The sequence below is a fragment of the Sus scrofa genome, chromosome 12, assembly GCF_054392235.1.
Source record: "Sus scrofa isolate SSC_HxYL_T2T_F1_AM1 chromosome 12, Sscrofa_HxYL_maternal_Yorkshire_Landrace_v2.0, whole genome shotgun sequence".
Taxonomy (NCBI): domain Eukaryota; kingdom Metazoa; phylum Chordata; class Mammalia; order Artiodactyla; family Suidae; genus Sus; species Sus scrofa.
The window spans coordinates 6,636,246-6,658,580 of NC_139394.1; the positions used below are offsets into that span (position 1 = coordinate 6,636,246).

Here is a 22,335-nt window from a genome sequence, read left to right on the forward strand (position 1 = left end):
AAGCCACAGCAGTGACCATGCCAAGTCCTTTAACTACTAGGCCACCAGGATGAGCCATAACGGAAGAGAATATTAAACAGAGTGTGTATATGTGTATAACTGAGTCACTTGGCTATACAGCAGAAATTAGCACAACATTGTAAATCAGCTATACCTTAACAAAAACATAAAAATTAAAAAAAAAACTTGTTGTTTATCCAAAGTTCCATTTTAATCTTTTTTTTTTTTTTTTGGCTGCCCCCACAGCATGTGGAAGTTTTTGGGCCAGAGAGCAAACCTGCTCCACAGCAGTGGCAACATGGGATCCTTAACCCATTAAGCCACCAGGGAACTCCTCAAACTTCCATTTTAACTGAGTGTCCTGTGTTTTTATTTGCCAGATCTGGTAACCCCAACTTTTGGAGATCCTTAAGCTGGGACCCCCCACGTGGCTGCTCAGATGTGTTCCTGTCTCAGTAGAGTCCCTGGGAAGCCGGAGGTGGTCTCCCCAACCTCATTTTACTTTTGGAAGTAGTACATATCCCACCTAAGCTTTGGCTCCATGAAGGCAAATTCTTCAGCTGGGTGGCAGGACAGAGCCTGACCGTGGGCCCTTGGTCCCTCTCCTATGCGCTCCCCCACCTCCCTGGGGCAAGAGAGAGCACCAGGGTTGGACCTCTAGGGGCTTAGAAAGAGCAGCTTCTCTCCCATCTGCTCCTGGCGCAGCCCGCCTTCTCTCAAGTACAGAGCGCAGAGATGAATGGCCGCCCTCTGGATCTGCAAACTGCCCGGAAGTCAAAGTCCAGGGGAGGAACTAGAGAAGAAGAAAACAGTTGTCCTTTTCTTGTTCTCAAGCAGCTGCCCTCTGTCCTGCTCGCTTCCTCTTCAATGAACCATCTGGAAGAGCTTCATTCATGCCCGAGGCGCCTTAGTCCCAGGCTCTCAAAAAGCATAAGGTGACAGCCCCCGGCCCATCCCTCCGCAGCCAGCCCTGGCTCACAGCTGCTGGCCTCTTCTGGCTCCAGTGTCTGACTGTCAGACCCCTCCACAGCCCCCCAGGTGCATGGGGGTGCCATCCTGTGTGCCCCAAGTGCGTCGCAGCCACACTGCACACATCCAAAGGAGATAAGAAAATGTGGCGATGGTAGGGCTGTGGTCATAGGGGCAGGGGGGGAGGTGCTTGTCATCTTCAGGTGTGCACGTCCAGGTGAGGGATGGAACTGGGGCCAGAGTCCCCTTCTGAAGCCGAATAATTCAGGTACTTAGTGTAGGAACACGGGCTTTGAGATGGTCCCTGATTAACGTCCATGGTTGCAGGTTTGTAAAAACGAATCAAGACAAACAAGCCTGGCACATGCGAAGATTAACTCTTGAAAGTACATTTGTTTTATATCAAGGTGGACATCAACCCCTGACCTATGCATTTGACTGCTACCAAAGGAATGTAAAGCGTGGCGACTCTAAGTCTAGGGGAAAGAAGAGCAAAAGGACCGTAATAACACTTAAGGAGCATCCCCTAAGGCTGAAGTCCCTGTTGGACGAGGCCTGATCCGGGTAAACTGGGCAAGGCCAGTAGGGAGAAGAACTGAGAGCAGGAGCCCACGATGGTACCCCCATCCTGGAAAAATAGAAGCCTCGGAGTTCCCGTCGTGGCACAGTGGTTAACGAATCCGACTGGGAACCATGAGGTTGCGGGTTCGGTCCCTGCCCTTGCTCAGTGGGTTGACGATCCGGCGTTGCCATGAGCTGTGGTGTAGGTTGCAGACGCGGCTTGGATCCCGCGTTGCTGTGGCTCTGGTGTAGGCCGGTGGCTCCAGCTCCGATTAGACCCCTAGCCTGGGAACCTCCATATGCCGTGGGAGCGGCCCAAAGAAATAGCAAAAAGACAAAAAAAAAAAAAAAAAAAAAAAAAAAGAAGCCTCCATAGCACAAGAGAGAGGGGGACTCTTCCTCCCCCTCCCAGTGTCTGTGCTAGGAGCTATCTGCCTTCCGGTAATAAAGACCTTGGCTTGCTTGCTGCCTGTGTGCTCGAGAAGTTCATTCTTCGGCTCCATGAACAAGGACCCGGATGCTGGTAGCATCTTTCTGGTAACGCCTCCCCACGAGTGGCAAAGATGCATCAGGACAGGCATGCTAGAGTCTTCTGTCACTTGTGGATTCAGGTCCTCACTTGTTTTTGTTGTTGTTGTTTTGTTTTTGTTTGTTTGCTTTGCTTTTTGGGGCTTTTTTTGGGGGGGGGTGTCTTTTTAGGGCCACACTTAAGGCATATCACAGTGTCCGGGCTAAGGGTCAAATTGGATCTACAGCTGCCGGCCTACACCACAGCCATAGCAATGCAGAATCCAAGCTGTGTCTGGGATCTACCCAGCATCTCACCGCATCACCAGATCCTTAAACCACTGAGCGAAGCCAGGGATGGAACCCACAACCTCATGGGTACCTGTCAGGTTCATAAACCTCTGAGCCACAATGGGAACTTCCTTAGGTCCGCACTTGGGGTTGGCACACCACCAGCATTTAGTACAATTTTTCTATTTTCACAGGGTCTAGAATTCCGGAACCCTCTCCTGGCTGAAGCCCTGGACCCCATGGAATACAAAAAGAATCCATCACACCGCAGGCGGCTCGCCGACTTGAGATGATATATGTCCTCCGGGAACTGGGCCCTGGGGAAAGGCATTTTCCCTTGCATTTCTTCTTGCATGTTCTGCTGTGTTGGAGGCCCCAGGAAGAAAGCAGGGCAGAGACTGTGCAGAGAAAGGGGAACCTTGAGTGAGGCCCAGAGACCCAAGCACCACAGCTATAGGTTCCCAGGGCCTAGAGGGCTGTTTCCTGAAACAGGGACCACATTGCCTCTTGAACCACGGTCGCTGCTGACCTCAGTTGTTGCCTGATAAACATTTCTTTTTTGTCTGTTTGAGGGTCTTTCTCTCTGGATGAGACATCGAAGAGCAGGGGGCTACTGGTTCTCACAGGGCTGACTTTGTCTCCCACCTAGAACTCCCCTGAGGCCTGTGGACCCAGAGGACGGCGCTGAGCATGCCCAGGAACAGAGGCATCTTCAGGAAAACCAGGAGCAGGAAGTGGATGCTGCGGAGTAGGGACCTGTGGGGAACATGGTGACAGGAAATGAGCTGCCTCCCAGGCCCCCTCTGCCCGGCTCTTCCCAGGTCTTGGGTTCCAATAACCTACGGACCCCAGGCTGACAATGTCTGCACCCCGCAAGCTCTCCTTTCTCATTTCTTTTGGTTTGTTCGTTTGTCTTTTTAGGGCCACATCTGCAGCATTTGGAAGTTCCCAGGCTAGGGATCGAATCGGAGCCACAGCTGCCAGCCTACACCACAGCTCACGGCAACACAGGATCCTTAACCCACCGAACAAGGCCAGGGATCGAACCTGCAAACCTGCATCTTCATGGATACTAGTCAGATTATTTCCACTGATTGGAGCCACAGTAGGAACTCCAATCAGTTTCTTAATTAAGTCTACTTGGTACACTAACTGTGTCTCAACTGAAAGTCCTTGGAGAGCAGACAGCTGGCTATTTTGTTCATTCTCATATCCTCTCATAGTCCCTAAGATAGGGATGGGCAGGTGTGGTGCTGAGTGGTTATGTGCTGGATAAATGAATGAACGATCCTTCTCCCGTGGGTCAAAGGCCCGAACTGGTACTTATGCACGCCTTTGATACACAAGCAGGATGTCCCCGGCCATCACTTATGAAAAGCAGTTTCATAGAAACTTTCAAAGCAGAGAGCGGAGTTCCCGTCGTGGCGCAGTGGTTAACGAATCCGACTAGGAACCATGAGGTTGCGGGTTCGGTCCCTGCCCTTGCTCAGTGGGTTAACGATCCAGCGTTGCCGTAAGCTGTGGTGTAGGTTGCAGACGCGGCTTGGATCCCGCGTTGCTGTGGCTCTGGCATAGGCCGGTGGCTACAGCTCCGATTCAACCCCTAGCCTGGGAACCTCCATATGCCGTGGGAGCGGCCCAAGAAATAGCAACAACAACAACAACAACAACAAAAAAAAAAGCAGAGAGCAAATTGGGGTGGGGGAAGGAAAGGGGTTCCTGAGGGCAGGAAAATTGGGGATCTCCCAAGGGGTTCTGTGGGAAGGCCCAGGGATCAGAGATGGGGCAGATCTAGAGGCAAAGTGAGAGGGCCGAGGGGCGAGAAGGGAGGAAGTGAAAGAGGCCTGGAAGCTTCTAAAGAGCCCCAGCAATGGCTGGACAGGGCTCTACCCAGCCTGGCCAAGGCTCCGTTTCTCCTCTGTAAAATGGGGGCATGCAAACCTGCCCACTCCTGGGCAGGGGTCAAAAATTAACAGGAGTTGCCTTGTGGCCCAGTGGGTTAAGGACCTGGCATGGTCCCTGCAGTGGTGTGGGTTTGATCCCTGGCCTGGGAACTTCCACATGCCATATGTGAGGCCAAAGAAGTAAAGAGACTTAATAGGACAGGAAAGCCCTTTGTGAGCCACCAGGGGCTGTGAAGAGGGGAAATGCGAGAACCATTGCTCTCGTCGTAACAGAACCCGAGCCATGTTCCCTCGCTGTAGCTCACGCCACCCCTGCCTCCACATGGGTGACCTCACGTGCTGGCCATGTCGTCAGTTCTGGCTGCCTGGCCGTCGATCCCCCACACTCGGAGTCTCCCTGTCTGAGCTCCACGGGGGAGGCTCCATATCTGTGTCCCCGAGACATTAACACAGCGACCATGGGAAGGAGGCAAGTATGGATCAGCACACCTACGAAGTGCACTCGGCCCCAGGACGAGGGGCTCAGGGCGCCGGCGAGGATACTGTGGGTGGAGTCCCCAGAGTTGGAGCCCACTCCGTCGAGCCTGAGGGGCAGGAGACAAGCTCTGGCCGGGACCTGGGACTACAAAGGGTCCCCCTGTTGGAGGAGTGGGCCACGGGGAGCAGCAGCCTCGGAGCTGGCTTACCTGCCGTTGGGACCGTGGCTGGTCATATTCAGGGAGTCATCTCCTGAGGTGACAGGTGCTGTGAACGTGTTAATAGCAGAAGTGGTGGTCGGCACTGTCGTGGGTGCTTAGCATAACAGACAGATTACACACTACTCTGCCTGCTCACCTGCCCCCAGTCCTGCACGTGGCTCCAAACCTGGGGTGAAGGGCGGGGACCACGGTCCCCTGAGGCATCTAGAGCAGGGCATGGAAAGGGGCCTACAGCCTGGACGGCTCATATCTCCCTGGCCGCCAGGACACTCAGAGCCTCGGGGGTGGGGTGGGGGCTGGCACAGGGCCAGGGAGGATGTCAGAGGGGCCAGGGTCGCCTCAGGACAAGGGCAGCTGGTGCTCAGTTGAACTTGGAACATTCCAGCTGCTCATGAGGGGACCTCCGCCAGTGCCTCCTCCCTCTTATTTATCCACAGGGACAGGAGCAGAATGGGGGTGTCCAGGTGGCAGACACACCCAGGATCTGTCCCTTCAAAGGTCAGGACCAGCCCTGAACAAAATCATAAGCTTCAGGAAGAGCCTTTGCTTGGGGCAAGTTATTAAGCTTCTACAGTCGGGGAGGTCACGTCTCAGGAGCGGTGTCAGGATGGACGAGACGATGGATGGGCTGCGCTTTGCAGTCTAACCTGCCTCCCAGGCTCCAGGCGTGGTGGGCGCTCCCTCAACTGGGTGCCCGCCCCCCCTGCCACAGGTGCCCTGTGAGCTGCTGCCCCCTGTCCGAGGATCAGTGGGGGCAGAGCCCAACAGATAAACTCGTTCAAACCAAGGCACTGAGACCTTGGAGCTGACACGCCCAGGAGTGTTTGCCTTCTAGAAGGAAGCATTAGGAATGTCTCCTTAGGAAGGAAAAACTCATTAATCCCAGATGTGTCAAAGGCTCGTGATGGGATTTCAGGGAGCAGAGGCCTTTCCAGACCCCAGGAATTAGCCAGGGCACCACGACTCTGCCGGCCGGGTCTTTCCCCTGAGATGGGCTCTGGAACAGGAGCCGTGAGGTCCCCGCCCCAAACCACAGAAATTGCTGGGACACCGGGCACCAGGGGTCCCGGGGGGTCATTCCCGGGAAGTGGGGTCTCCGGGTCCCAAGGAAGAGGCTCCCTTTGGCCTGAGACTGGGACTGTCCCCTTCATCTCTTTGAACCAAAGACTCAGGCATTGACTGTGCAGAGGGAAACCTCACGCGCTGGGAAAGGCTCCATCCCGCCCTGGGGAGGCCCCGGGAGCCGCGAGAGCATCTAGGGAAGCCTGTCCCTCCCAATCCCAGGGGTCAGCGGGGCGTCTAGGGGACCTCAGGACTCATACACCCTCTGGGACAGTTCCCTCTGAGGGACAGCGAGGTCCCTGGAGAGGGACCTCGGGGACCAGGACAGAGCAGGGCCTGAGAGACACATCCACACACACACATGCTCTTACCTGGGTCAACAGTCACCCTAACTTGGGTCCCATGGTCATGTCCGACTCTCTCGATCCCACACCAGTAAACGCCTGCATCGTCCAGCCTGAGCTCCTCTGTGGTCACGGTGAATGTGCGGTTCTCCCGATCGTCCCTGATGGACACACGGTCCCTCTTCACCTCCGGCTCTGATGCAGTGGTTTGAACAAGGATCTTGCAGCTGTCCCAGTCGGCTCCTCGGCACCACCACTTCCCGTGGGACTCCCACCCAGGAGTGTATCGACACTGCACAGCCAGGGAGCCCCGCTCCTGGCCCCTCACTGCTTTCGGACCTGTGACAGGAGAGGAGCCTGGAAAACACACACCCACGTGCCTGTCACCTCCCACCCTGAGGGCGGGCCCACAGCCCCCTGCAGGGCAGAGAGCTCCAGGAACCCCGAGGGGCTCCCGAGGTGAGTAACAGCCAAGGTACAAATACACCTTACAAGAGAATATCACAGTAAAGCAAGTCACACAACTTGGGTTATTTCCTAATGCCTGTAGAGGCGACATCACACGCTACCATAGTCTATTAAGTGTGCAACAGCCATCTGTCTAAAAAATGTACATATGTTAATTATAAAGTCCTTTATTTCTTAAAGAAAAATGCGAACCATCCTCTGAGCCTTCCACAAATTTTCATATTTTTGTGGGTGGGGGGGTCTTGCCTTGCTGCTCATGGCTGCTGACTCATTACGTTGGTGGTTGCTGAAGCTGGGTGTCTACAGCAGTACTTTAGAATAAGACAACATGGAGTTCCCATGCTGGCTCAGCGGAAGTGAATCTGACTGGCATCCATGAGGACGCAGGTTCGATCCTTGGCCTCGCTCAGTGGGTTAAGGATCCGGCGTTGCTGTGAGCTGTGGTGTAGGTCCCAGACGTGACACGGATCCTGTGTTGCTGTGGCTGTGGCCTAGGCTGGTGGCTACAGCTCCCATTCGAGCTCTAGCCTGGGAATGTCTATGTGCCAAGGGTGCTGCCTAAAAAGGCAATAAATAAATGACTAAAAATAAAGCAAGACAACAATGAAGGTTGCCACATGGATTAACTCTTCATGGACACTTTCTCTCTAGCATGCAGTGCTGTTTGATAGCATTTTCTATATTATACATAGGGATATACATTTTATATACGTGAATTATTTACATATTCTAAAGTATTCTGCTCATTTTGATTTTGACGGAGTTAAATACGTAATTTCATCTGGCAGGAAAGAAAAGGTATACATATACATATAATCAAGAGATTATTTGAATGAATGAACAGACAAGAATTTTTCTTTTCTTTTCTTTTCTTTTTTTTTTTGTGTGTGTGTGTTTTCTAGTGCCGGCCCCGTGGTATATGGAGGTTCCCAGGCTAGAGGTCTAATTGGAGCTGTCGCCAATGGCCTAAGCCACAGCTACAGCAACACGGGATCCGAGCCGTATCTGCAACCTACACCACAGCTCATGGAAACGCCGGATCCTTAACCCACTGAGCAAGGCCAAGGATCGAACTGGCAACCTCATGGGTCCTAGTCGGATTTGTTAACCACTGAGCCATGTCGGGAACTCCATTGTTTATTTTTTGTCTTTGTGTTAGATTTATAATGTTGTGACAATTTTTCTGTACCACAAGAAAAAAAAATTAGTTATACGTGGATACACATCCATTCTCTTTCAGTTTGTTTGGGGTTTTTTTTGCTTTTTATGGCTGCACCTGCAGCATATGGAGGTTCCAAGGTCGAATTAGAACTACAGCTGCTGACCAACGTCACAGCCACAGCAACATAGGATCTGAGCCGCGTCTGTGATCTACACCAGAGCTCACAACAACGCTGGATCCTTAACCCACTGAGTGAGGCCAGGGATCACACCTACAACCTCATAGTTCCTAGTCAGATTCGTTTCCACTGCACCATGATGGGAACTCCGCTTTCAGAGTCTTTTCCCACACAGATCATCACAGAATATCAGGGAGAGGTCTCTGTGTTCTGCAGCAGGTTTTTAATATCTTAAAAACAAGTAATGAGGAAGGACTTGCCTGCCAGATATTAAAATAGTACCAGCCCATAATAAGGAAACCAGATTGGAAATCTCACAAGACTGGATAAATAATAGAACAATCTCAGTGGCGTAAAAGCAGATTCACTGAAGGATTTTTTGTGCAATTAGCGTCGGTCATGCTAAGTGAAGTAAGTCAGAAAGAGGACAAATACCACACGATGTCACTTACATGTGGAATCTAAAATATGGCACAAGTAAACCTACCTATGAAAGAGACTCACAGACAGAGAGGACAGATTTGTGGTTGCCAAGGGGGAGGGAGAGGGATGGATGGGGAGTTTGGGGTTAGTAGATGCAAACTATTACATTTAGAATCGATAAGCAATGAGGTCCTACTGTACAGCACAGGGAACTCTATCCAGGCTCCTGGGATAGACTATGATAGAAAAGAACATTAAAAAAAAAAAGAATGAATGTATATATATTCCAGCTGTGGCGTAGGCTGGAAGCTGTAGCTCCAATTCCACCCCTAGCCTTGGAACCTCCATATGCTGTGGGAGCGGCCCAAGAAATGGCAAAAAGACAAAAAGAAAAAAGAAAAAAAGAATTTCAGGAGTTCCCATCATGGCGCAGTGGTTAACGAATCTGACTAGGAACCACGAGGTTTCGGGTTCGATCCCTGGCCTCACTCAGTGGGTTACGGATCTGGCATTGCCGTGAGCTGTGCTGTAGGTCTCATGCTGCTCGGATCTCGAGTTGCTGTGGCTGTGGTGTAGGCCAGCGGCTACAGCTCCAATTATACCCCTAGCCTGGGGACCTCCATATGCCAAGGGTGCAGCCCTAAAAAAGGCAAAAAAAAAAAAAAAAAAAAAAAAAAAAAAAGGAAAGGACGGCTCATGTCTCCCTGGCTGCCAGGACACTCAGAGCCTCGGGGGTGGGGTGGGGGCTGGCACAGGGCCAGGGAGGATGTCAGAGGGGCCCAGGGTCGCCTCAGGACAAGGGCAGCTGGTGCTCAGTTGAACTTGGAACATTCCAGCTGCTCATGAGGGGACCTCCGCCAGTGCCTCCCCCATCTTATTTATCCACAGGGACAGGAGCAGAATGGGGGTGTCCAGGTGGCAGACACACCCAGGATCTGTCCCTTCAAAGGTCAGGACCAGCCCTGAACAAAATCATAAGCTTCAGGAAGAGCCTTTGCTTGGGGCAAGTTATTAAGCTTCTACAGTCGGGGAGGTCACGTCTCAGGAGCGGTGTCAGGATGGACGAGACGATGGATGGGCTGCGCTTTGCAGTCTAACCTGCCTCCCAGGCTCTTACCTGGGTCAACAGTCACGCTGACTTGCTCCGCATGGTCAGTCCCGACTCTCGCAATCCCACACCAATAAATGCCTGCATCGTCCAGCCTGAGCTCCTCTGTGGTCACGGTGAATGTGCGGTTTTCCCGATCGTCCCTGATGGACACACGGTCCCTCTTCACCTCCGGCTCTGATGCAGTGGTTTGAACAAGGATCTTGCAGTTTCCCCAGTCGGCTCCTCGGCACCACCACTTCCCGTGGGACTCCCACCCAGGAGTGTATCGACACTGCACAGCCAGGGAGCCCCGCTCCTGGCCCCTCACTGCTTTCGGACCTGTGACAGGAGAGGAGCCTGGAAAACACACACCCACGTGCCTGTCACCTCCCACCCTGAGGGCGGGCCCACAGCCCCCTGCAGGGCAGAGAGCTCCAGGAACCCCGAGGGGCTCCCGAGGTGAGTAACAGCCAAGGTACAAATACACCTTACAAGAGAATATCACAGTAAAGCAAGTCACACAACTTGGGTTATTTCCTAATGCCTGTAGAGGCGACATCACACGCTACCATAGTCTATTAAGTGTGCAACAGCCATCTGTCTAAAAAATGTACATATGTTAATTATAAAGTCCTTTATTTCTTAAAGAAAAATGCGAACCATCCTCTGAGCCTTCCACAAATTTTCATATTTTTGTGGGTGGGGGGGTCTTGCCTTGCTGCTCATGGCTACTGACTCATTACGTTGGTGGTTGCTGAAGCTGGGTGTCTACAGCAGTACTTTAGAATAAGACAACATGGAGTTCCCATGCTGGCTCAGCGGAAGTGAATCTGACTGGCATCCATGAGGACGCAGGTTCGATCCTTGGCCTCGCTCAGTGGGTTAAGGATCCGGCGTTGCTGTGAGCTGTGGTGTAGGTCCCAGACGTGACACGGATCCTGTGTTGCTGTGGCTGTGGCCTAGGCTGGTGGCTACAGCTCCCATTCGAGCTCTAGCCTGGGAATGTCTATGTGCCAAGGGTGCTGCCTAAAAAGGCAATAAATAAATGACTAAAAATAAAGCAAGACAACAATGAAGGTTGCCACATGGATTAACTCTTCATGGACACTTTCTCTCTAGCATGCAGTGCTGTTTGATAGCATTTTCTATATTATACATAGGGATATACATTTTATATATGTGAATTATTTACATATTCTAAAATATTCTGCTCATTTTGATTTTGACGGAGTTAAATACGTAATTTCATCTGGCAGGAAAGAAAAGGTATACATATACATATAATCAAGAGATTATTTGAATGAATGAACAGGCAAGAATTTTTCTTTTCTTTTCTTTTCTTTTTTTTTGTGTGTGTGTGTTTTCTAGTGCCGGCCCCGTGGTATATGGAGGTTCCCAGGCTAGAGGTCTAATTGGAGCTGTCGCCAATGGCCTAAGCCACAGCTACAGCAACACGGGATCCGAGCCGTATCTGCAACCTACACCACAGCTCATGGAAACGCCGGATCCTTAACCCACTGAGCAAGGCCAAGGATCGAACTGGCAACCTCATGGGTCCTAGTAGGATTCATTAACCACTGAGCCATGTTGGGAACTCCATTGTTTATTTTTTGTCTTTGTGTTAGATTTATAATGTTGTGACAATTTTTCTGTACCACAAGAAAAAAAATTAGTTATACGTGGATACACATCCATTCTCTTTCAGTTTGTTTTTTTTTTTTGTTTGTTTGTTTTTTTTTGCTTTTTATGGCTGCACCTGCAGCATATGGAGGTTCCCAGGTCGAATTAGAACTACAGCTGCTGACCAACGTCACAGCCACAGCAACACAGGATCTGAGCCGCGTCTGTGATCTACACCAGAGCTCACAACAACGCTGGATCCTTAACCCACTGAGTGAGGCCAGGGATCACACCTACAACCTCATAGTTCCTAGTCAGATTCGTCTCCACTGCACCACGATGGGAAGTCCGCTTTCAGAGTCTTTTCCCGCACAGATCATCACAGAATATCAGGGAGAGGTCTCTGTGTTCTACAGCAGGTTTTTAACACTTAAAAACAAGTAATGAGGAAGGACTTGCCTGCCAGATATTAAAATAGTACCAGCCCATAATAAGGAAACCAGATTGGAAATCTCACAAGACTGGATAAATAATAGAACAATCTCAGTGGCGTAAAAGCAGATTCACTGAAGGATTTTTTGTGCAATTAGCGTCGGTCATGCTAAGTGAAGTAAGTCAGAAAGAGGACAAATACCACACGATGTCACTTACATGTGGAATCTAAAATATGGCACAAGTAAACCTACCTATGAAAGAGACTCACAGACAGAGAGGACAGATTTGTGGTAGCCAAGGGGGAGGGAGAGGGATGGATGGGGAGTTTGGGGTTAGTAGATGCAAACTATTACATTTAGAATCGATAAGCAATGAGGTCCTACTGTACAGCACAGGGAACTCTATCCAGGCTCCTGGGATAGACTATGATAGAAAAGAACATTAAAAAAAAGAAGAATGAATGTATATATATTCCAGCTGTGGCGTAGGCTGGAAGCTGTAGCTCCAATTCCACCCCTAGCCTTGGAACCTCCATATGCTGTGGGAGCGGCCCAAGAAATGGCAAAAAGACAAAAAGAAAAAAGAAAAAAAGAATTTCAGGAGTTCCCATCATGGCGCAGTGGTTAACGAATCTGACTAGGAACCACGAGGTTTCGGGTTCGATCCCTGGCCTCACTCAGTGGGTTACGGATCTGGCATTGCCGTGAGCTGTGCTGTAGGTCTCATGCTGCTCGGATCTCGAGTTGCTGTGGCTGTGGTGTAGGCCAGCGGCTACAGCTCCAATTATACCCCTAGCCTGGGGACCTCCATATGCCAAGGGTGCAGCCCTAAAAAAGGCAAAAAAAAAAAAAAAAAAAAAAAAAAAAAAAGGAAAGGACGGCTCATGTCTCCCTGGCTGCCAGGACACTCAGAGCCTCGGGGGTGGGGTGGGGGCTGGCACAGGGCCAGGGAGGATGTCAGAGGGGCCCAGGGTCGCCTCAGGACAAGGGCAGCTGGTGCTCAGTTGAACTTGGAACATTCCAGCTGCTCATGAGGGGACCTCCGCCAGTGCCTCCCCCATCTTATTTATCCACAGGGACAGGAGCAGAATGGGGGTGTCCAGGTGGCAGACACACCCAGGATCTGTCCCTTCAAAGGTCAGGACCAGCCCTGAACAAAATCATAAGCTTCAGGAAGAGCCTTTGCTTGGGGCAAGTTATTAAGCTTCTACAGTCGGGGAGGTCACGTCTCAGGAGCGGTGTCAGGATGGACGAGACGATGGATGGGCTGCGCTTTGCAGTCTAACCTGCCTCCCAGGCTCTTACCTGGGTCAACAGTCACGCTGACTTGCTCCGCATGGTCAGTCCCGACTCTCGCAATCCCACACCAATAAATGCCTGCATCGTCCAGCCTGAGCTCCTCTGTGGTCACGGTGAATGTGCGGTTTTCCCGATCGTCCCTGATGGACACACGGTCCCTCTTCACCTCCGGCTCTGATGCAGTGGTTTGAACAAGGATCTTGCAGTTTCCCCAGTCGGCTCCTCGGCACCACCACTTCCCGTGGGACTCCCACCCAGGAGTGTATCGACACTGCACAGCCAGGGAGCCCCGCTCCTGGCCCCTCACTGCTTTCGGACCTGTGACAGGAGAGGAGCCTGGAAAACACACACCCACGTGCCTGTCACCTCCCACCCTGAGGGCGGGCCCACAGCCCCCTGCAGGGCAGAGAGCTCCAGGAACCCCGAGGGGCTCCCGAGGTGAGTAACAGCCAAGGTACAAATACACCTTACAAGAGAATATCACAGTAAAGCAAGTCACACAACTTGGGTTATTTCCTAATGCCTGTAGAGGCGACATCACACGCTACCATAGTCTATTAAGTGTGCAACAGCCATCTGTCTAAAAAATGTACATATGTTAATTATAAAGTCCTTTATTTCTTAAAGAAAAATGTGAACCATCCTCTGAGCCTTCCGCAAATTTTCATATTTTTGTGGGTGGGGGGGTCTTGCCTTGCTGCTCATGGCTGCTGACTCATTACGTTGGTGGTTGCTGAAGCTGGGTGTCTACAGCAGTACTTTAGAATAAGACAACATGGAGTTCCCATGCTGGCTCAGCGGAAGTGAATCTGACTGGCATCCATGAGGACGCAGGTTCGATCCTTGGCCTCGCTCAGTGGGTTAAGGATCCGGCGTTGCTGTGAGCTGTGGTGTAGGTCCCAGACGTGACACGGATCCTGTGTTGCTGTGGCTGTGGCCTAGGCTGGTGGCTACAGCTCCCATTCGAGCTCTAGCCTGGGAATGTCTATGTGCCAAGGGTGCTGCCTAAAAAGGCAATAAATAAATGACTAAAAATAAAGCAAGACAACAATGAAGGTTGCCACATGGATTAACTCTTCATGGACACTTTCTCTCTAGCATGCAGTGCTGTTTGATAGCATTTTCTATATTATACATAGGGATATACATTTTATATATGTGAATTATTTACATATTCTAAAATATTCTGCTCATTTTGATTTTGACGGAGTTAAATACGTAATTTCATCTGGCAGGAAAGAAAAGGTATACATATACATATAATCAAGAGATTATTTGAATGAATGAACAGGCAAGAATTTTTCTTTTCTTTTCTTTTCTTTTTTTTTGTGTGTGTGTGTTTTCTAGTGCCGGCCCCGTGGTATATGGAGGTTCCCAGGCTAGAGGTCTAATTGGAGCTGTCGCCAATGGCCTAAGCCACAGCTACAGCAACACGGGATCCGAGCCGTATCTGCAACCTACACCACAGCTCATGGAAACGCCGGATCCTTAACCCACTGAGCAAGGCCAAGGATCGAACTGGCAACCTCATGGGTCCTAGTAGGATTCATTAACCACTGAGCCATGTTGGGAACTCCATTGTTTATTTTTTGTCTTTGTGTTAGATTTATAATGTTGTGACAATTTTTCTGTACCACAAGAAAAAAAATTAGTTATACGTGGATACACATCCATTCTCTTTCAGTTTGTTTTTTTTTTTTTGTTTGTTTGTTTTTTTTTGCTTTTTATGGCTGCACCTGCAGCATATGGAGGTTCCAAGGTCGAATTAGAACTACAGCTGCTGACCAACGTCACAGCCACAGCAACACAGGATCTGAGCCGCGTCTGTGATCTACACCAGAGCTCACAACAACGCTGGATCCTTAACCCACTGAGTGAGGCCAGGGATCACACCTACAACCTCATAGTTCCTAGTCAGATTCGTCTCCACTGCACCACGATGGGAAGTCCGCTTTCAGAGTCTTTTCCCGCACAGATCATCACAGAATATCAGGGAGAGGTCTCTGTGTTCTACAGCAGGTTTTTAATACTTAAAAACAAGTAATGAGGAAGGACTTGCCTGCCAGATATTAAAATAGTACCAGCCCATAATAAGGAAACCAGATTGGAAATCTCACAAGACTGGATAAATAATAGAACAATCTCAGTGGCGTAAAAGCAGATTCACTGAAGGATTTTTTGTGCAATTAGAGTCGGTCATGCTAAGTGAAGTAAGTCAGAAAGAGGACAAATACCACACGATGTCACTTACATGTGGAATCTAAAATATGACACAAGTAAACCTACCTATGAAAGAGACTCACAGACAGAGAGGACAGATTTGTGGTAGCCAAGGGGGAGGGAGAGGGATGGATGGGGAGTTTGGGGTTAGTAGATGCAAACTATTACATTTAGAATCGATAAGCAATGAGGTCCTACTGTACAGCACAGGGAACTCTATCCAGGCTCCTGGGATAGACTATGATAGAAAAGAACATTAAAAAAAAGAAGAATGAATGTATATATATTCCAGCTGTGGCGTAGGCTGGAAGCTGTAGCTCCAATTCCACCCCTAGCCTTGGAACCTCCATATGCTGTGGGAGCGGCCCAAGAAATGGCAAAAAGACAAAAAGAAAAAAGAAAAAAAGAATTTCAGGAGTTCCCATCATGGCGCAGTGGTTAACGAATCTGACTAGGAACCACGAGGTTTCGGGTTCGATCCCTGGCCTCACTCAGTGGGTTACGGATCTGGCATTGCCGTGAGCTGTGCTGTAGGTCTCATGCTGCTCGGATCTCGAGTTGCTGTGGCTGTGGTGTAGGCCAGCGGCTACAGCTCCAATTATACCCCTAGCCTGGGGACCTCCATATGCCAAGGGTGCAGCCCTAAAAAAGGCAAAAAAAAAAAAAAAAAAAAAAAAAAAAAAGGAAAGGACGGCTCATGTCTCCCTGGCTGCCAGGACACTCAGAGCCTCGGGGGTGGGGTGGGGGCTGGCACAGGGCCAGGGAGGATGTCAGAGGGGCCCAGGGTCGCCTCAGGACAAGGGCAGCTGGTGCTCAGTTGAACTTGGAACATTCCAGCTGCTCATGAGGGGACCTCCGCCAGTGCCTCCCCCATCTTATTTATCCACAGGGACAGGAGCAGAATGGGGGTGTCCAGGTGGCAGACACACCCAGGATCTGTCCCTTCAAAGGTCAGGACCAGCCCTGAACAAAATCATAAGCTTCAGGAAGAGCCTTTGCTTGGGGCAAGTTATTAAGCTTCTACAGTCGGGGAGGTCACGTCTCAGGAGCGGTGTCAGGATGGACGAGACGATGGATGGGCTGCGCTTTGCAGTCTAACCTGCCTCCCAGGCTCTTACCTGGGTCAACAGTCACGCTGACTTGCTCCGCATGGTCAGTCCCGACTCTCGCAATCCCACACCAATAAATGCCTGCATCGTCCAGCCTGAGCTCCTCTGTGGTCACGGTGAATGTGCGGTTTTCCCGATCGTCCCTGATGGACACACGGTCCCTCTTCACCTCCGGCTCTGATGCAGTGGTTTGAACAAGGATCTTGCAGTTTCCCCAGTCGGCTCCTCGGCACCACCACTTCCCGTGGGACTCCCACCCAGGAGTGTATCGACACTGCACAGCCAGGGAGCCCCGCTCCTGGCCCCTCACTGCTTTCGGACCTGTGACAGGAGAGGAGCCTGGAAAACACACACCCACGTGCCTGTCACCTCCCACCCTGAGGGCAGGGCCACAGCCCCCTGCAGGGCAGAGAGCTCCAGGAACCCCGAGGGGCTCCCGAGGTGAGTAACAGCCAAGGTACAAATACACCTTACAAGAGAATATCACAGTAAAGCAAGTCACACAACTTGGGTTATTTCCTAATGCCTGTAGAGGCGACATCACACGCTACCATAGTCTATTGTGTGCAACAGCCATCTGTCTAAAAAATGTACATATGTTAATTATAAAATCCTTTATTTCTTAAAGAAAAATGTGAACCATCCTCTGAGCCTTCCGCAAATTTTCATATTTTTGTGGGTGGGGGGGTCTTGCCTTGCTGCTCATGGCTACTGACTCATTACGTTGGTGGTTGCTGAAGCTGGGTGTCTACAGCAGTACTTTAGAATAAGACAACATGGAGTTCCCATGCTGGCTCAGCGGAAGTGAATCTGACTGGCATCCATGAGGACGCAGGTTCGATCCTTGGCCTCGCTCAGTGGGTTAAGGATCCGGCGTTGCTGTGAGCTGTGGTGTAGGTCCCAGACGTGACACGGATCCTGTGTTGCTGTGGCTGTGGCCTAGGCTGGTGGCTACAGCTCCCATTCGAGCTCTAGCCTGGGAATGTCTATGTGCCAAGGGTGCTGCCTAAAAAGGCAATAAATAAATGACTAAAAATAAAGCAAGACAACAATGAGGGTTGCCACATGGATTAACTCTTCATGGACACTTTCTCTCTAGCATGCAGTGCTGTTTGATAGCATTTTCTATATTATACATAGGGATATACATTTTATATACGTGAATTATTTACATATTCTAAAATATTCTGCTCATTTTGATTTTGACGGAGTTAAATACGTAATTTCATCTGGCAGGAAAGAAAAGGTATACATATACATATAATCAAGAGATTATTTGAATGAATGAACAGACAAGAATTTTTCATTTTTTTGTGTGTGTTTTCTAGCGCCGGCCCCGTGGTATATGGAGGTTCCCAGGCTAGAGGTCTAATTGGAGCTGTCGCCAATGGCCTAAGCCACAGCTACAGCAACACGGGATCCGAGCCGTATCTGCGACCTACACCACAGCTCATGGAAACGCCGGATCCTTAACCCACTGAGCAAGGCCAGGGATCGAATCTGCAACCTCATGGGTCCTAGTTGGGTTCATTTCCGCTGCACCACGATGGGAAGTCCGCTTTCAGTCTTTTCCCACACAGATTATCACAGAATATCAGGAAGAGGTCTCTGTTCTACAGCAGGTTTTTTAACATCTTAAAAACGTGTAATGGAGTTCCGTTCGTGGCGCAGTGGTTAGCGAATCTGACTGGGAACCATGAGGTTATGGGTTTGGTCCCTGGTTTTGCTCAGTGGGTTAAGGACCTGGTGTTGCCATGAGGTGTGGTGTAAGTTGCAGATGTGGCTGGGATCCCAGCGTGGCTGTGGCTCTGGCATAGGCCGGCGACTCCAGCTCCAATTAGACCCCTAGCCTGGCAACCTCCATGTGCCGCAGGAGCAGCCCTAGAAAAGGCAAAAACACCAAAAAAAAAAAAAAAAAAAAAACAATCGATAAGCAATGAGGTCCTACTGTAAAGCACAGGGAACTCTATCTAGGCTCCTGGGATAGACTATGATGGAAAAGGATATTTTTTTAAAAAGATTGAATTTATACATATTCTGGCTGTGGTATAGGCCTAAAGCTGTAGCTCCGATTCAACCTCTAGCCTGGGAATCCTCCATATGCCGCGGGTGTGGCCCTAAAAAGCAAAAAAAAAAAACTTTGACTGAATTATAGTTGACTTATTATAATGTTGTGCCAATTTCTGCTGTAAAAGCAAGGTCACTCTGTCACATATATATATATATGTGACACATGTGTGACACACACACACACACATATATACATATATATATGGTTCCTAGACAGATTCATTTCAGGAACTCCCCCAATAATTTTTTTTTAATTAAAAAGAGTTTCAGGATTTCCCGTGATGGCACAGTAGTTAACGAATCCTACTAGAAACCATGAGGTTGCAGGTTCGATCCCTGGCCTTGCTCAGTGGGTTAAGGATCCGGCGTTGCCGAGAGCTGTAGTGTGGGTCGCAGACGTGGCTCGGATCTCAAGTTGCTGTGGCTGTGGTGTAGGCCAATTAGACTCCTAGCCTGGGAACCTCCATATGCTGCAGATGGGGCCCTAGAAGAGACAAAATACAAAAAAAATAAAATAAAATAAAATAAAAAAATAAAAAGAATTTCACATATTTCATAGAAGACTAAAAACAGAAGCAAGGCTGGGGTATTTGGCAGAACATTGTAAATCTACTATAACAAAAAAAAATTTTTTTAAACGGGGAAGCAAGGTAGTTTTTTGTGGTGCAATGAGATAAGGAACTGATACTGTCACTGCAAGAGCCAAGGCCCAGAAACTCCCATACGCTGTGGACACAGCCAAAAACAAAAAAAAGAGAGAGAGAAGGAGGGGAAGGAAGGGGTTAGAGCACAACCCTAGGCTGGTTCTCCTTTCAGGTAAATTCGGCGAGATTAAGGATAACACCATAAAACCGCAATTTTTTAAACTGGAAGAAAACAGAAGTGACTCTTTATCAAATTTCTGAACGACAGAGAACTTTCAAAACTTGAAATTAGTGGACATGACCCAAGAGACAGTCAGTCGTATGCAAACATAGCACTTGGACGTACCAATAAAAAAGACTGCAAAGGCCAAAAACAGACCGAGAGAAATATTTAGGACAAATAATATAGAAAAGGATAAATAGCATTTCTCTTGATGAAGACCGGATAGAAGAAAAACCTTAAGACTCCCTTTGGAAAATTGATGGGAGATAAGAGGCAAGTCACAAGGAGGAAATTCAATGGACCATAAAATTCAAATGTTGAAATAATCTAGCCAATAGGAAATGCGGAAGAGGAGTTCCTGTCGTGGCTCAGGGGTACCGAACCTGACTAGTATCCATGAGGATGCAGGTTCGATCCCTGGCCTCGCTCAGTGGGTTAAGGATCCAGCATTGCCCTGAGCTCTGGTGTAGGTCTCAGACCCAGCTCCGATCTGGTGTTGCTGTGGCGGTGGCGTAGGCCAGCGGCTACAGCTCCAACTCAACCCCTAGCCTGGGACCCTCCATATGCCTTGGGTAGGTCCCTAAAAAAGAAGAAAAAAAAAAAAAAAGAAGAAAGAAATGCGGAAGAAATTGCCATTTTTTTATGTTTCAAACCAAACAAACTGATGACTCACATTGTCCTGATGGGATCGAGGTGGACCATGAGAAGGTTCTGGAAGGAATGTAACAGTTCAACCACACGGAAAGCAATTAGGCAGTTGTGTGTATCAAACACACTATGCCCTTTCTCCAGTGGTGATACTTCTAGGATTTGGTCTCCAGGAAAAAAATTAGAGAAGCTCACAGAAAGTACACACCAAGATTCATTACATATTTAGCAAAAATAACGGAAGCAAGGTAAACTTCCATCAGTTAGTGAATTTTTGAGTATATAATGAAATATAATGAAGACACTGATAATTACACTTAGAAATAAGCAGAGAAGAGAGACGTCATCAGGAACCAAATCCGCCAGCAACGTGATCTTGAACTTCAGAGCCTTGAGGTAGTCATTTTCTATCGTAAAAGCCACCCCAGTCTAGGATATTTTGCTGTGGAGTTCAAGTTGACTTATACACATATGTATTCCTTTACCCAATTAATTTCCAAATTAAGCCAATGATAACATGCAAGTTTCCCCTGTGAATTTCCTACATGCAAATCCCCATCAGCGTTTTGTCTCCTACATCGACGATGAGTAAATCATTGAGTGAATAAGTGGGGTCATTTCTTTCCCCTGATAACCTCCTTCCCTGAAGATACTCTCCCTGCATCCTGCCCCACACCCTGGGCTCCCTGTGCCCAGGGGCCCCCCTGGGAGAACGAGAAGGAGCAGAGCCCTTTGGTCTTCCCTCCCTAGGTCCTGTCTTCGCTGAGCATTACGGACCAGCTGCCCCTCGGGGACTTGACATCCAGCCCAGAACCAGACACCTCCTCATCTCTGGTCCTCCCGCCCCTGGGACACGGCTCACTGCAGCCCCATCTCATCACTCACTACCCTGCACCACGGCCGGCCTTTGTCCAGAACAGAAGCTCAGGTGCTCATGGGTGGGGATGAGCACGACTCAGAGAGCCTGTCCCACCCTGGCTTTGCCGCCTGTCTTCCTCCCTCTTTAGGGGAAGAGGTCTCGGCTCAAACTACAAGTCAAGACCAGCTGGGGAGGCTTTGAAACCAGCCAGATGCGCCAGGCCAGCTTGATCAGGGGATCTGAGCTGGAGCCTGAGCACCTGAGCCCCTGAAGAGTCAGGTCATCAGGAAGGGCTTCCTTCACGAGCTGTTTCTTGCATTCTTTCATCCTTTTGCACAGAGCACTGTCCTAAAGGGGAGGAGCCTTCGGGATTGGGTTTGTTTCTTGTTCGTTTCCCAACCCGTGAGGTAGCAAAAACTTGATTTTTGTCTAACGAGTAAGTGTCCGGATGAACGAGTTGGCCCCACCCTGTCCCCTCTCCCGGGACAGACCCTCTGTGTCCCCTGCCCAGCCTCCGTCCCTCCAGGTCCCGGAGTCCCACCCCACTCACCTTCCAGGAAGGGAAGGAGCAGAGCCCAGAGCAGCCACTCAGCCCTGCCTCTCATTCTCGGCGATAACCAGCGCTCAATCCCCCCAAGGACTTGCCGCCAACCCCTTGGCTCTCCTTCAAGGTTCAAGTGAAGCTGCTTGTGTTTATCTCCTTGCCCTTGTCTCTGATTCACTTCCTTTGGTGGCCCCACTTCTGCGTGTTGCAGATAAGGTGCAAAGGGGGTGAGAAAAGGGGGGCCGAGATGCAGCAGGTGCCGGGAGCTGTGTCAAGGCCTTTGTGCATCTGGGAAAGCCACGCGACCTGGGCCAGGTCGGGTTTGCCCCCGAGGAGCTGAGGGGTCTCTGCCAGGACAGGACAGGGCAGAGGTGGCGCTGGGTGTGAGGAGAGAGCAGGTCCGGAGCAGCGGTCAAAGGTAGTGATGGATACCAGCTGGGTCTGCCTCTGGGAAGAAGGAAGTGCTCAGGGCTCACGCCCAGCCTGGCTGGACACACAGCCCCTCCCACCCTCCCTGCAGGCAGCCCGTCCACCGTGCCCACCATGCACCTCGGACCCCCTTCCTGCCTGGGCCTTGGACCCCCTGAGCCTGACCTGCCGCCCTTCCCTCGAGGAAGGGATGGCTTCCTCTCGGGTCCTGAGTCTCGGGGAAGCAGAGGCTGGCAACGGGGAAATTGTAGGAGGAGAACCGAGTTTCCCTTCAGCCCATTTTGTCCCAGATGCTTCCTCTCCCGCCGCTTTGCATAAGTCCCCGGCTGTGGGGTGCTGGCCACCTCGCTGCAGCAACACTGCTTATTCTAAGGTCCTCCTACGTGACTTGTCCTCTCTTCCCTCCGGTGCTCCCCGCCCTCCTCTGTCCCCTGCTCTCCCTCTCATCTCTCTTCTGAGCTGAATCCCTTCAAGCCACATCCACATGGACACAGAGCTGAATCTTGGCTCCTCCTTGGCGGGGTTTCCACCAGCCCCCTGGCAATAGGATGAACTAAAGGCAAATAGGATGGGGCCCCG

General features: G+C 50.2%; 2 protein-coding genes across 7 annotated transcripts in view; one reads left to right on the top strand and one right to left on the bottom strand.

The window, feature by feature from the left end:
- LOC102158693 (CMRF35-like molecule 1) overlaps window positions 1–22,335 on the top strand; it is a 437,861-nt gene that overhangs the window by 92,835 nt on the left and 322,691 nt on the right. The window lies entirely within an intron of this gene.
- On the bottom strand, window positions 193–21,774 carry LOC100515852 (polymeric immunoglobulin receptor). 6 transcript variants are annotated; one of them, XM_021066672.2, is made up of 7 exons: window positions 21,334–21,774; window positions 16,349–16,678; window positions 13,017–13,346; window positions 9,685–10,014; window positions 6,364–6,693; window positions 4,919–4,976; window positions 193–3,084 (listed from the first exon to the last, which is right to left on the bottom strand). In XM_021066672.2, the coding sequence occupies exons 1-7, from the start codon at window positions 21,386–21,388 to the stop codon at window positions 2,949–2,951; spliced, it is 1,569 nt and encodes a 522-aa protein (XP_020922331.1). In that variant the 5' UTR covers window positions 21,389–21,774; the 3' UTR covers window positions 193–2,948. The 6 variants fall into 6 exon arrangements, with proteins under 6 accessions (XP_020922331.1, XP_020922330.1, XP_084839857.1 ...); XM_021066671.2 differs by having other exon boundaries at window positions 4,919–5,024; XM_084983731.1 differs by having other exon boundaries at window positions 13,017–13,328; window positions 21,334–21,520.

Coding starts and splice junctions, on each gene's coding strand:
- LOC100515852 (XM_021066671.2), bottom strand. CDS start 21,388: ATGAGAGGCAGGGCTGAGTGGCTGCTCTGGGCTCTGCTCCTTCCCTTC. Junction 16,679..21,333: donor GCTCCTTCCCTTCCTGGAAG/GTGAGTGGGGTG, acceptor TGTGTTTTCCAG/GCTCCTCTCCTGTCACAGGT. Junction 10,015..13,016: donor CAGCGTGACTGTTGACCCAG/GTAAGAGCCTGG, acceptor TGTGTTTTCCAG/GCTCCTCTCCTGTCACAGGT.